The 15,481-nt window shown below is 39.8% G+C and overlaps 1 protein-coding gene across 2 annotated transcripts in view; it reads left to right on the forward strand.

Moving 5' to 3' along the window:
- Positions 1-15,481, forward strand: part of lepr (leptin receptor) — a 50,043-nt gene that overhangs the window by 4,373 nt on the left and 30,189 nt on the right. The window contains exons 2-4 of one of the 2 annotated variants that reach the window (XM_034707478.1): positions 10,270-10,424; positions 11,772-11,836; positions 15,314-15,370. In XM_034707478.1, coding sequence (XP_034563369.1) covers positions 11,829-11,836; positions 15,314-15,370 — 65 coding nt within the window. In that variant the 5' untranslated portion in view covers positions 10,270-10,424; positions 11,772-11,828. Of the gene's footprint in view, positions 1-10,199; positions 10,425-11,771; positions 11,837-15,313; positions 15,371-15,481 lie in introns of those variants that run through there. The other variant, XM_034707486.1, reaches the window with a different exon arrangement.

A 15,481-nucleotide genomic window follows, 5' to 3' on the forward strand; every position in this document is an offset into this window, starting at 1 on the left:
GATTCCAAGTGGTTTGATATGAAACCAAACTCCTTCCTGTCTGCATTCCTCTGCGGTTTTCATTAATCCTGTCTGTCATAAATCTGGAGTGATCAGAGACATTCTTTGGAAAAGAGTGCTTATTTTAAAAAACTACCTCTCACATTGATCACTTAAATAGATCGCAACATGTAGATAAGAATCCATCGTCATGGAATGCAAACTGACGTTGAATCACTGGGACTATTTTATAAAAACTGTATACACAAATCATTTTAAGTCAATAAAATAATCTCTTAATTAATGTTTTTTGCCAACGTGTTTGCATCTGAAGTTAGTAGCCGGGTAATAAGCGGGATAATGTATGGTTAGCATGGGAAATAGAACCCCTTCATGGTGGACAAGACTTTTTCTCACCCTGTCGGGATTCTATTCCCCATCACTACCTGCTGCTAACTATTCAATATCCTTTACATGTTTTACATGATTACCCCTCTAGAACACTATGCTCCCAACATGCAGGCCTGCTGGTCATAGCTAAAGTCTCTAAGAGAAGTATGGTAGGTTGAGCCTACAGTTATCAGGCCCCTCTCTCTTGGAATCATCTACCAGTCAGGGTCCAGGAGGCAGACACCCTCTTTACTTTTAAGATTAGGCTTAAAACTTTCCTTTTTGATAAAGCTTATAGTTAGAGCTGGCTCAGGCATGGAGCAGCTCTTAGTTATGCTAGTATAGGCAGGGGAACTGGCGCACTGACACATTGGGATCCTATCTCACCCCCCGTCCCCCCAACACCCTCATCACTTACTTTAACTCTGCCTGTCCCATTGAAAGTTACTAATCAGACCTTTCTGGATTCCCTGAGCTCCATTGTCGCGTAGGTTCCTCTGAGCTTCCGTAGACGTCCAGCTGATACAGACATGCTGGACTCCAACAGGAACAGCTACTACTACTTGTCTTATCACTATCACCGTGCTCTCTCTCTCTTAAACTCCTCTTTGCTCTTTCCAGACCCAACTCGGTCGAGGCAGATGTCTGCCTAACATGAGTCTGGTTCTGCTCGAGGTTTCTGCCTGTTAAAAGGATGTTTTTCCTCGCCCCTGTCACTAGCTAAATACTGCGAGGTGCAATGCTCATGGTGTTTGGTCTCTGTTTATAATTTGACATAGAGTGGTCTAGACTGGCCATGTTTGTAAAAGCGTCTTGAGATAATGTTTGCTGTGATTTGGAGCCATACCAATAAAGATTGATTGATTGATTGATAAAGAGGCAGTGCCATAAAAAATCAGTTGTTTTTTAACGTTTTTTTTGCATTTGAGTTTTGTGGCGTCTTTACTGAACCTTATCACTCTTGGCTGTATTCAAACACTAATCATTATGTTTGCAATACCGGTGCTCTGCGTAAAACTTCTTATAACTACTAAATCAGCGCAGCATTGATGACGACAATCACAGGAAGCCACATTTTTTTGAAAAAACAGGATTGGTTCTGGGAAACAATTCCCCTTTGAATTGAGGAATGCTCATTTTAATAATAAAAAAATAACAATAAGTAAAAATGACTTCTCAGTATAACCACTTACCCAGCAGGCACATAGTTATAGCAAGGTGATAGCAGCACTAACACTGCCTTGTGCAGGCTGGGAGGAGATGGCTCACTAGGTTCTAGATAATAAAATCTGATGACACACATGCTTAGCATGGGGACACCTCAGCACTTTCTCTCTTTCTGCCCCTCTCACTTATTCTTTCCATTTTATTTTTCCCTGGGAAGACTGAAAGCAGAGGGATACTCCCTTATAATGTTACTGCTCTGTCAGAGGAGAAAGTGCAGCTGTGTGAAAGTATTAGTGCATATACCCTACAGAGTGGAATACATGACAGAGTGGTCAAACATGTGTGTGCGTGCGTGCGTGTGTGTACGTGAACAAGATGGAGATTGTATTCCAGGGAGAGACTGTGACTGGCTTAAGAATGACTCCATCACACTTTCATGATGTGGTAAAACCAGTGCAGAAAACAAGCTGAGAGTCAACACAGTGCTGTCAGTTCATCGTGGTGTAAACACTGCTGCAGACTGTGTTTCATCTCAAAGAGTGCATAAGAAAGAAAGAAAGAATGAAAGAAAGAAAGAAAGAGAGGAAGGACCACAGGATGAATAAGAAATGCTCATCCCTCGCCTCAGGCTCTCTGCTTTGGTCTCTGATGTTTAGCGATAACCCACAATCCCTTTAAACTCTTTAAACCCCACTGGTGTCACAACCAGATGTTATGTACCCACATCTGGGACGCTTGTGTTGTTCTGCTCCCACAAACCCCAACCACTCTGCTCCTTGTGTTTCAGGCCTGTCTGTGCCGGCAGAGGATTATTGTGACTAATAAGACTAATTAAATCTATTAGCAGTGGCTATCTCGTCAGCCCCTGTGAGACGTTAGTGTTTCAGGCTGTTTTTGTTCAGTTTTACTCGCTCACAGCCCCACAGTGGTGTCGTTTGCTGGGTTAGTTGTGTCATAGGTGCACACATGACCTAAATTAAGTGCCATTTGTGTTGCGACACAAGCAAACCTCCTGAAGAGGGACAGAGAAAGGGGACATTTAAGGGAAAGATAACTGCTAATGTTTTTAATAATTATGTAGAATATAGAACAATATAAAACTGAGAAAATTACAGAAAATATTTTAAGTTTGTTCCGTTCAAATCAATGAATGTTTACCATTCTTGCTTATTAAAGTAGTTGAACGATCAGTGTGGTAACAGGTAGATGTTTGGATCCCAGTTTTTGTCTCCTACTACTGATTCTGATGGCTAGGTTTGAATATTGATCAATGTCAGGTACTTCTTAGGAGCAAATATGATTTTAAAATGCATTAGGGATACACAATATGGTCAGCATAATATTTGTATCTGCAGATTTTGTAATTCATAATGCCTCTTCAGAAACCAATGGCTGATGTCATAGAGTTAACATCCATCCATCCATCTTCCTCCTCAGACACCCTGCAGAGAAGCCTCATTTTGGCCGCTTGTATTCGTGATCTTGTTCTTTTGGTCACTACCCACAGCTCGTGACCATAGGTGAGGGTCGGAACATAGATTGACCGGTTAATTGAGAGCTTTGCCTTCTGGCTCAGCTCTCTCTTCACCACGACAGACCGGTACATCATCTGCATCACTCCAGACGCTGCTCCGATCTGTCTGTCAATCTCCCTCTTCCCCCCACTCGTGAACAAGACCCTGAGTTAACATCCATGTTTTATTGTCTATGAGTCCAACATGGTGTTCTCCGTGGATGAGGAACCGCCTTTGTCTGTTGGTTAAAAAAAACTCATCATCAAGACGACAAAAAAGCCCAGAAGGTTTTACTTTCAAGTGATTCAACACGTATGAAAACAGGGTTTGTTCTTTGCTTGGCACATACAGTAAGAAGTACTTCTTAATGTCATTAAATGTGAACACAGTTTTTATGTTTTTTTCCCACATGGAGGTTTGAGTAAACCCATTTTTCCCCTCTGCTTCTCAAACACTCTCTACGTCTGTCTCTTCTCTCAGAGGACTTGACATTTGGCAGATGCTATGTCTCATGTGCGGCTTTGCCACTGGAAATCTTTTCTCCTAATTCAATAAACAGCCTCTGAACAGTGGGAAAGTAAAATCTTTAGCATTTCTTCTTTTGGGCACGAGACAAATCACAATCAGGCAGTGTGTCACGGATGACCAGGCGGTGAGGCTACGTCCAGATTTAGGCTTATTGCTAACAGCAACACATCAACTAATTTCCTTGTTCTCTGGTGGACTGATCCAAACAAATAGCCTGTTGTAACTTCATAGATATAGCCCCCATTTACCAGAACTTCACAGAAATGTTGTGTCAGCTTGGGTTTCAGCAGGCCTGGCTTTTGAGGGGACATTTGATACAGCTGTACTCTGGAAAAGACTTTGTCAGCACACGCTGCTGCTGACCATAGACTTAATAAGTAATGGACGTAGTATCCGTAACGCCACCCATCTGTTTCTGAAGCTCTGTTTTGAAGCCAGTCGTCAGCGGGTGCCATATTGGAAATGCTGAACTCAACCTAACGTCTGTGGAGCTAATGTGAGCTAAAGAGGCGGGCTTTGAGCCTCCTCGCCAACAGCTACTGTACAGTGTTCCCATCTGTTAATCTAGTCAGCTGTGCCTCTCATTATGGAAAACACGTAATCAGGATATTTTCTGAACTGCTGCGTTATGAAAAAAATTCCCCCCGTACAGTGTGTTCTGATAGATAAAGTAGCTATTCATTTAAACATGTTTATTTCTGATGTAAAGATTGGCTTTTATGAATGGGTGTGTATGTGGTTCCGGTACTTCCAGAGCCAGCTTCAAGTGGACACTCGAGGAACTGCAGTTTTTAACACTTCCACATTGGCTTAATTTCTCGGGGCCGTAGGTTGCTGTGGACAGTGTGGAAGCACTGTGGCCTTAGTGGCAGAATGAGTAGGATTATTTATGCATGGTTTGTAAATGTTACTCTCAAAGTTGGCAGCTTAATAATGATACCTAGTTCTGTTGGCTAGCGCTGTCCTTGCCCCTGCTCTCTCTCCAGTTCGTTCAAAGCTGAAAAGCAGTAGGCCATGGCTTCATAGATAAAGTATGGACAAAGACAGTTCCGATAAATCATAAGCAATTTTCAGAAAAAGTAAACTGTTCTATACACTTTGAATCTCCTCACACCACACGTACGGTCCTGCAATGCTCATGAATCTTTAAGTAATTCCTGGAGGAGCATGGTCCCAAACAATACTCCTCCATCAGTCATCTTTTTTTCCCCACTGAGAGGACAGAAAGATATGAGATCCACAGCCCTTAATGTAAAATCAAGCCACACTGCATCCTTCAGTGCTCACAGAGATTTAATTTGCATGTGAATCTGAGCACAGGGAGGGGAATCTCATTGCAGCAGAATCATGTCTGCGTTTAAAACAAGAGATTACGTCGCCCTCCTTGATGACATCATCTCAAGCAGCCTGCGAGCATGACATCACCCTCTTGGTATGTAATCCCCCCTGAGGATTTCTTTTCTTCATGAGCTGATTAATTATTCATGAGGGGCTTCCCTGTCTGAGGTGCAGCAACATTTTCTGTTTGTTAGGAAGAGTCAGCTCGTTATGTTAGGATAAAAGTTAACTCATGCTGCGAGGATGATACTGTAGCTCTGCTGTTTTTACCTCCTAAGAATGATGACAAGGGATGACTAACACCGAGCTGTTATCAAATGTAGGGATAAATATATAAATATATAATGACGAGTCCATAATACCGTCAAATAAATAAAGACATGTCCAGTTTGACTGTATTTAAAATAAACCATTATTGATAACAGCTCATTATAAAAATGAAGAATTTAATAATATCTGGTAAGACAAGACTATCATATTAATTTGAACATAACCTCCTGGTGTCAATGATTAAACCAGAGATTAATCATGAATCAATATCAGATTTCATTTTTGTATTCATTTACTTTTTATTCCTTTCTGCAGCAATGAAACATGCTTAAGAATTACATATGATAAGGATGATGTCATTCCTGCTACAGGTTGGGATGATGTCATTCAGAGAATGATGTCATCCCCTCATTGTGAATGCATGCTGTAGGCGGGGCTTTGTTTGCTCCGCTCACGCTCTACACTCTACACCACACCACACCACTGATCAGTGATGCAGAGATTTTAACCTGATTTTGTACATTTTAGAGTAGGCTGTAAATGTCTCAGATATTCATCACTTTAATGAAATGCTGGGAAGGAATGGAAGGATTTTTTGGAGGCAGGAATAAAAGAGAAGAAAAAGGTGCTTGAGACACCACTGTTTCCAGGAACAAATGTATGACTATTAGCTCTGGAAGCATGTTGTTTATTTTGAACCTTTCTCTATAATTCAAAGAATGGTGAATTTATGTTGAACATAAAAAAGTAAAAATAAGTCTGCTTGTGTTTCCATTGATTAAAATAGACCCTGTTAAAAACCATTTTATAGATATTCCACTAACTTCCCAAATCCAGCATGCCTTTTTTGAAATGGAATGGATCATTTTAGTTATTTTAATTATCAGACTATCATATAAACAAGTTTGCTGGTACACCAAAAAACAGCTGACACTAATTTTGCAAAAATACATAATCTTACAATATCTTGACTGTGATTGAATTTAGCAAAACCAACAAAAAGAAATGTGAAATTGAAATAAAAAATCATCACTTATTACACTGTCCCCTTAAGGGATTCTGAATGAGTGTGAAACCAGATGCAGCAGCTCCCCAGCAGCCACTGCAGCATTCAGTGACAGAGCAACGCAGGGCTGCTGACTATAACGACAGTATCTGTCTCTATAAAGATCAGCAAGCTGTGAAATTGAAACGATAGGCCTCCATAATGACGCGGAATCTAGGAAATCCATTTGTAAATGAATCTCCTCCTCTGCAGAGGCAAATGTATGCAAGCACACAATGACGCATCCTTTCTACGTCATAGGGTTTAATAGTAAATGCAGGCAGTATCTCACTCTGATGTCGACACGCAGATAAAAACCTGCTCGTCCATATGGACAGGCAAATGCATTGACTTGAGGCTTCCCCTGCTCTGTGCCTGACCTTGCCTCAACCTTAGCCTCTGCATACTTTGCACCTGAGCAGAAAAGTTGGCTCAATGTTAGCACTGTTAACACTTAGCATTAAGGTCTTGTTGTTAAAGACTCAGTTTTGTCTCTTTCTGTCTGATTAAACTCCCCAAATTCCTCCTGTTGTATGATGCAATGGTTTCCTCTCAAGGTCCAAAAATGAGTAGAGTTGGAGAGTGTTAATTAAACATAATTGAGATTGGGGTAAAACTTTCTCCATCAGACTAGGATACATGGCCCAAATTGCTCAAGTATTATAGAAATACATCTTTCCACTGCCTTCAAGTTCTACCTTTGAAAAGATTGTGCAATGATACTTTGGCTTTCTGATATCCAACTATCGGCATGTATCATGCAGCGGAAGAACACCGGCCTGTGAAGTGCGTCCGAAAATAGTGCCAAAAGAAAGGTTTCTGATGGCAATGCCAAGAGCTGCAATTTTTTCTAGTGGAGCATACAATTGCAACGTGATTAGTGCCTTAACCATATTTTCTTAACTTTAGCAAAATTACACGAAAGGTGTCCCCGTCCGCAGAGAATCGAGCCGAGCTTGCCTGCCGGTATTTGAGTTTCATGTCAGAGGACAAAGGGCGCCTGTGGGCTTACTGTGAATTGTTGTAACAGTGCAACCTTGGGGGAGTCCTGACAGCTTGTTTAAAGGCATTAGGGGATTTGTACGACCTATGGGAAAGTCCCTGTCTTTATAAAGACCTGACACCTGTTTTAAAATATCAAGGTATGGAAAGCTCACTTTGTAGAGCGAAGGCTGTTTAAAAATAGAACAAAATTGAAAACAGACATCAGCATTTCAGTAGGGGATTATTTTCCGTTAAAAAATGTTGGTTAACATGGTCGGAGCTAAAAATATGTCAGATATGAGGCCACATCGGCCGCACACTAGAATCATTCACTATTCACTCTTCTATGTGGAGTTCTCTTCACAGTTAGTATTGACACAGACATACTTTCCGTTCAAATCACGGCTTATTGACTTCACTGTCGGTTTGGATTTGGAAAGTTATGTTGACATAGCGTTGTGGCCAAAGATCCACATCTGGAAGGAGATTTTTTTCTTCTCCCAGGCAATAAAAAGGGATTTAAAAAATGAGAAAGATGTTAAGTGTTAGCAGAAACCTGCATCAGATACTGACAGCAGGAGGTTGTTTGCATGCCCGCTGTCCTTCCTTAACTGGCTCAACACAAGAGGTGTGTGTTGGTATGACATTTTGCACATCAGTAAGTGACTGTCCTGTAGTTTCCTAGAGGTCGCCTTACTATTTAGAGGAAGAGGTACAGAAACAGGTGAGAGATGGAAAGGTTTGAGAGTGTTGAGGTGTTCTTCATGTGAACAAGAGTCTACCTTGAGCAAACTTATTATAAAGTTGGAGCTAAATGTACAACAATTTAGAATATTCAGAATGTAATGTGCCCTTTAGGAACCCATTTCCAATCTGAATACATTCATAAAGAAAACTTAGATGAAAAAAAGATATTCTCCAGGGCGATGGACACCCCTGCAACTCTTAACCATGATTGGCTATTTGCCTTGTCAGAGGCATTACTTATATTGAAATCAGGTATTAGGGTTGTGTGTCAACAAGTTGCAGAGACAGGAGCTTCTTTGCATTTTAATATAGAACATTAACTTCTTTTGATGTTTTAACTTTGGACAACCATCTTCATTTTGAGTTCTGAAAGAGTTATGTTCAGCAGATTTAAGTGTTGCCACTTAGTTGAGTTACCCTTTAACATTAAAAATGTACAACAATATAACATTTAGGGGGTAAGCCCAAAATCTTTACATGCCTGGCTACCCCTACAAAAGTCAGTTTCTCCAGTTTGGTCACCCCAGTCAAAAAAGTCTGTCTCCGCCCCTGCTTTGTTGTTTAATTTATTTAACATTACTGCAAAGAGATAACTGTAGTCTGAAGTTTCATCTCACCACATTATCAATCTGAAGATACAGAAACCTGCGCACAGGCTGTTGTGAATTGTGTTTGTTTGTGAACAGGAGAGAAAAAAAGCTACAAATGCATGCACACAGCTGCAGACTGATTCATTTTCCAGAGAAGTATCTTTAAAAAAAACAAAGAGTCAGAGGGGAAATAACTGCTCCACAGAGATGTTCTGCATTTTTGGCCAAGACAGCCCAATGTGAAGTTATTGATATTGAACAAAAACTTAAGGACTAAACAAACACACAGATGCTAGGAAATGTAAATGGCCTGTTTCTGTTTTCTGTCATCCTGTTGGCCCTGTTATAGTCTGGCAACTAGTGCGTATGTGGCCCCTCGCCCAGTCCACTCTACCATTTTTCCAGATAATAAAAATTTCACAACTAGTTTAGAAAAGAAACAAGTTAAGATTTTGCTATAACTCTTCAGATCAAGACTTTTTCCTCTGCTGTGTGAATTTGTCTTCAACAAATCTACAGCGATGTCTTGGGATTAGCATACATTTTATCAGCCATATTTGTAAATAAATGTAGGATTGTGGGAGCTGTTGAGGGACTGGATAGCTTACAGCAGATGCCAATGATCTTTGATGTAGCAAAAATTTAAGGCAAACAGGAAGAATGAGCAGTCCGATGTGAATAATTGAAATGCAAGTCCCTTATGAATCATGGAAGCAAAATTAATTTATATGATACTATCTAACGAAACCCAACAAAACTATGAACACTGACAAGTCTTTGAATCATTATCACAAAATAAATAAATAAGGACAAGCAGATTCATTTAAAGGGACAATACAAACAACTACACAGAAGACCTGCTAGGTAGCTACCTGCCAGCCGAGGCATGTTAGCACATAAAAGAAACATCTTTCAGCTCAAATCGCTAACTTACCTATTGAAGCAGCTGCTATAGACAGTCCTCCTTGTCATCTTCTCTTCTCCATCTGTGATGTATCCATATCAGTAACACCTTCCACATTGAAGTTAGCAGTCTGGAGTTGTTTTGGGGGATCATCATCTTCTTTTGGCGTCCTATCATAACAAATGTTGTGTTTTACAGATTGCACTGAATAAATCTGAGACAACAACTTGTAAAAGGCATGTAGGAACTTATACATAACATCTAAGTCTCACACAATTATTCAGACTTCCTGCAATTTGAATTGACCAATCGTGAAATCAGAAACCAGCAGTCAGTCGTGACTAATGACGTCACTTGGGCGTCATTACGCAAATAACATAAATAAAGACAATTATACCAGTCTCAACATGTTTTTATGTAAAAATAGTTGTTTTATAAGAATGAAAAGTTGGCTGAAATTGTACTATTAATCAATTTGATATGTAAATTCACCAATGTTTGACAATAAATGTAGTTATGATAAAGATAGGAAAGTATGGAAAGGAAAATAACTCCTCTTCGTAAGCTTTTTAATCATATCCATTTTTTTTCTTCTTCGCAAATAAGAACAGGTTTGTTGAAACAGCATTCCCTCTCTGATTATGCTTTTATTTTAATTGCCGAACTTTTTTTTTCTGGGTTGAAATCATGCGTGGTAGGATTTCCGGACTGGTACATGAACGCGTCACAGTGGGCTGGGCGCTTTTGTGTAGGAGCCCAGCCTCTCTCTCCTCTCCTCTCAGCTCCAGTCTTCTGTTTCTCTGCTTGTATCAGACAGCAGCAGCGTGTGAGAGTGAGACTAAACCTGGACTCAAACATGGACGGGGAACTCTGACGGAGACGCGCTCAGGATTTTAACTCACCTGAAGAAACTCCAAACCTGGACCCAAGGAGGAATCTGGACTGAAAGCAAATCCCCAAAGAGTGATGTAAGGAAAATATTCGTTTTTGTAATTTCTCATTTTTAGTCGTTGTTGTGAGCCTTTAAACTCCGTTTCACACATACCCGGGGAATTACCCACCCACCTGTGTTAACCTGACAGCTTCAATGTTTTTCATTACTGAAAGATCATAGACAGACTGAAACTAGGTGTTTTGTCTCTTGGTGTTTTTGAATTCTCATTTCATTTTGAAGATATCCCACCATATGCTTCTACTTTAAAGCGTTTCTTATATTTTTTCATTTTTAAAGCATTACACTATGGAACTTGTCAATCAGAAAGCAGCCACTCAATAGAAAAGTAATAAAAAAGTTATCAAAATGAGCCTCTGCTGCTCGCACGTCTCCTGCAGGGGGAACAAGCCCCGGCGCGCTTCCTTGCAGACAGAGCAGCTCGAGACGGGTCGGCGGTGAGTCAGATCAGGATGAATAGTTGGCAGATCCCAGGGGCAGAGCTTCCCCTAACATATGGAAAAGAAGTCTCACATTGTTTTTTGTCACAGTCAAACCTTTTCCAAGGAAGATCAAGTGGAGGGAAGGGCGAACGAGCAATGAGATTAATAAATGTTGCTGTAGTCCCCTCTGGTCCCTCCTTTTAAGTCTCTTAAGATATCACATGAACAGAAAATGCATGCTTCTGATCCTTCTCAGACAGGGTGTGATACTCACTCTGCAAAGCCAAAGATAAGATGTGATAACAGATTCACAGCAGATACTGACATGTGCATTTTGCACTTTTTTGGCAAATATCAGCTGATATTTGTTCAACTAAGACATCGGTGTATCCCTAATTTTAGGATTCATGTAGGCAGCTTCATTACAGTGTTCCTGCCACATTCTAACTTGTATTTCTTCTTCTGATGATGCTTGATGTATTTTGTAACTTAGCTTGCAGTTTAGATGGTGCAGACTCCCCTGTAATCAGGTGAGGGTAAAATCAGCCCTGACCTGAGGAGACATTTGGACTCCTCTAGACCTGTAAAGGTGTGCTGTGATATCAGGCACCAAGATGTTAGCAGCAGATCCTTAAAGCCCTGGAACTTCCAAGGTGGAGCCTCAATGGACTGTACTTGTTTGTTCAGCACATCCCACAGATGATGGTTCCACCGCTCTGTGGTCCAGTTCTGTCAGCTGTGGACACCCTGACTGGTCTGTGGCTGCACAGCCCTACACACAATAAATGCCCTGTGTGTTCTGACACCTTTCTCTCAGAACCAGCATAAACTTTTTCAGAGCTTTGAGCTCCAGTAGCTCTTCTGTTGTGCCCCAGGTGCATCAGTGAGGCTTGCTAGCCCTCGTCCCTGTCACCAGTTTACTGGTTTTCTTTCTCTTGTAGATACTGACCACTGCAGACTGGGAGCACCCCACAGGAGCTGCAGTTTTTGGAGATGCTATGACCAGGTCATCTAACTACCACAATCTGGCTCTTGTCAAAGTTGCTCACATCCTTACACTTGTCAACTTTTTCTGCTTCAGACAGATCCACTATGAGGACTAAATGTTGCTGCCTAACATATCCCACCTCACTGATATTACAAATGTTGGCACTATCATAAGTGAATTTATTTTTATATACAGTTGTTGGTGATCTGTTTACACTGTGACAGTTATCCTATTAATGCATCTGAATAGATGATACATGTGTTGGTTGTGATGCACATCACTGGGAAAGATTAGTTTCTGGCAATGTTTGATTTTTGAGAAATGTATTTTGGCATCATCGTGAAATGTTCCTTGGTTAGTCATTAATACATGTTCAGTTTCTGGATAGATATATCAGGAAATGTATCATCAAGTGCAGGTGACTTTGTTTGTACCTATAGGTGGATTTGTTTTAGATTAGATTAGATTCGATTTATTGTCATTGAGCATGTCACTGGTACAGGCAATGAAATATATATGGCATCGAACCAGAAGTGCTTTAGCAGTAAATTAAATAATATAAATAATACAGAATATACAGAGGTATGAATGATGTATAAATATAATATAATATGTATCTAAATGAGTGAGCAAGATGATGATATCCAGTTTGACACCTGATAACAAAACAACCCTAACATGAAACAGCAGGAGGAGAATCAGAATGAAAAACTATTAAAACAGGATACAAAGTACTAGAGAGAAAAATATCAATAGATAAACATTTTAAAAATCACTCAGATAGATAATTGCCTTTGAATAAAATGAGCATGTATAACACAAAATATTAAATCTAAGTATAATTGACTGCTGTTGATATAAGACCATGCTTTGTTTAGAGATGGACTGATAATCAGGCCGATAAATGACATTTAGAGATCATGCATCACCTGATAACTGCGCTCTCGAGGATGATGTCGCCTTTCTCTTCTCTGAATGTTTTTTCTTTACCCATCCTAAATGACAGCAGATCAAACCTATACAAGGAACTGGCTAGTGTGATATATAAACCCTCTTATGATGTATAAAATAATGCAGTTTAATGTTGCTTCTGACATAAATATCAGTCATAATCTGACATTTGCTGCATGACCCAATTTATATTTCTAGTTTATGAATGAATCGAAAACGTGTTACTGGCTAAGATTACCATTGATATTAGATTTTTGCGTGCATGGAATAAAGGAACACTACGTATTTTAAAAAAACCCCACAAATATTTACCTTACATTCTTTCTGTTTTAATAACTACAGCTGGTTGGACAGAAATCCAGAAGTTCTTTGTGGCAATATTTGACTGAGACAAACATTTTTCTGTCTACATTTCTTTAAAGAAAGTTTCATCCAATTTCAGTCATTTTGTTTCGCACCACAAAGACAAAACCGCAATGTGATATCAGCATTATATATTGGGCATCAGCCGACCTGCACACCAAGTATCAGCATCAGCCCTTGAAAAACTGATATTAGTCGACCACTAGCTTCTCATCCAGTCAAACACTTATGTGCAAACAATGATCTCAGACTGCGGCTTCTTTCTGTCTGACATGCAAATATTAATGGGTGTTGTCTTTTAATAATATTGACATTTCTGCTAAAGAGTCTTTTTATTGATCTTCTTGAAACTGCACAAACAAACTTGAAGTTAGTTTGAAATGTAGAAGTGAACTTGACATTTGTAAAAGTAACTCCCAAAATGACATGAACAGTTTCAAGAAATTAGTGAGTAGCTAAAAAGGCCCAGGCATTTTAATAATAATAATATTAATAATGACAATAATGATAATGATAATGATACTGTTCCTGATATAATAATATTAATAATAATAATGATAATGATAATAATAATAATAATAATAATAATAATAATAATAATAATAATAATAATAATAATACAAAAATAATAATAATAATAATGATGATAATAATAATAATATTAATTGATAAGACTTATAGTGCCTTTCTAGGTACTCAAAGATTCTTTACATAAAGTATGAAAAATAGAAATAAAATAGATGAAATATGAAAAACAGAGGTGGAGAGGGAGAAGAGGTCATGTGTTGTAGGCTTTTTTGAACAGATAGGTTTTGAGTTGTTTTTTAAATGAGTGAAGAGAGTCAGAGTTGCAGATGTGTGGAGGGAGAGAGTTCCAGAGAGTTGGGGCAGCAATGGCAAATTATCTGTCCCCCAAGGTGCGGTGCTTGGTCTTGGTGATGGGGGACAGGAGATCAGCTTTAGAGTATCTGAGGCGGCGAGATGGGGAGTGGCGTTTGAGGAGGTTGATCAGGTGTAAGGGGGCGAGGTTAGCGAGGGCTCTTTAGGTGATGAACAGGATCTTGGAGTGGATTTGGTGCTGTATGGGGAGCCAAAATGCAAAAGCAATGTCAGGAGCTGCTGATAGTGAAGCGTTGTTGTTTTACCTGAATGCAATGACAGGTGTGTGCTGTGTGTGGGGACAAGTGTGTTTAAATACATGAGATCATTTATTTCACCCACTATGCATCCTGTGGTAAACACTCAGGGTGTGATGACAGGAGCATTCAACCTGCGTGCCAGACTGTGTGTTTGTTTCCAGTAGCTCGTCTGTGTGCAGCAGATAAACACAAACACCTTGACAGATTCTTGTAAACATTATGAACATTTGTCTAGAATTAACAGATTCATTTGCAAATGATCAACTTTGCACACAGTTCCTGACATGGACACCCTCATGCATTCCAGCTTGTTATTCTCCGCATACTGTGTTTACCTCGTCTACCATATCATTAGATTAATAGACATGTGCTCAGCAGCTTTTGCAAAGCTACACTGCATTAATTTATTTCCTGTCTGCTCTGGTTTTGCACCCAAACAAGCTTCCAAAAGCTCACAACGAAGGGAGGTGTTCATAAAAACAAAAGCAGAACATGGACTAATGAGGAGAGACACATTAGAGGAAGAAATAATCTCACAAAATTGACAAGAAAGAACAACAGGTTGGATTTAAGAAGGAAAGAACGAATCAGAAACAGCTGCATCTTATTGAAACTGAGTGGTTTTTGTGGACATGACTCTGGCATATGAAGAAGTGATTTCTGCACAAGCACGTGTACTGCTGATTGAGAGAGATAGCTTTTCTTATGAATGAACAGCATCTCTGGAGTGTTTCATCATTTTAAGAGTAGAGAGGCATCAGGGCGAGATCTGCCTCGAAAATATAAGTTTTATTTTTTAGAGGGGGCGGTCTTGAGCTGGTTTTTAAAGCCACTGGTGGAAATAATTGCTTTTGAAGTCCTTCTGGTTTTGCATTTTCCAAGAATTGAAAGTCTTGTTCCTTGATGTAACCCTTATTTATTCCAATCACAACACAGCTCCTTATCCTGCTCGAGCTCCAATTGACATCCATGCTGTCATCTGCTTTAAATCCCTGTGTGTCATCACCTCTGAAAACCTTCTTTCTTCCTCCTCTTTCCTCAGTGAGATTCACCCCAGCAAACCCCAGCCAGGCCATGTGCACGCCATGACCACAACCATGTAAGTGTTGCAGCCTGTGGACTAATAAACTGCTACAACTGAAGCCACAATACCAGATTTGGCAAGCTTTAAAGAGCAGATGTTTCGATTGCTCTCAGCTGGCACTCTGCT

The sequence above is a fragment of the Notolabrus celidotus genome, chromosome 2, assembly GCF_009762535.1.
Source record: "Notolabrus celidotus isolate fNotCel1 chromosome 2, fNotCel1.pri, whole genome shotgun sequence".
NCBI lineage: Eukaryota > Metazoa > Chordata > Actinopteri > Labriformes > Labridae > Notolabrus > Notolabrus celidotus.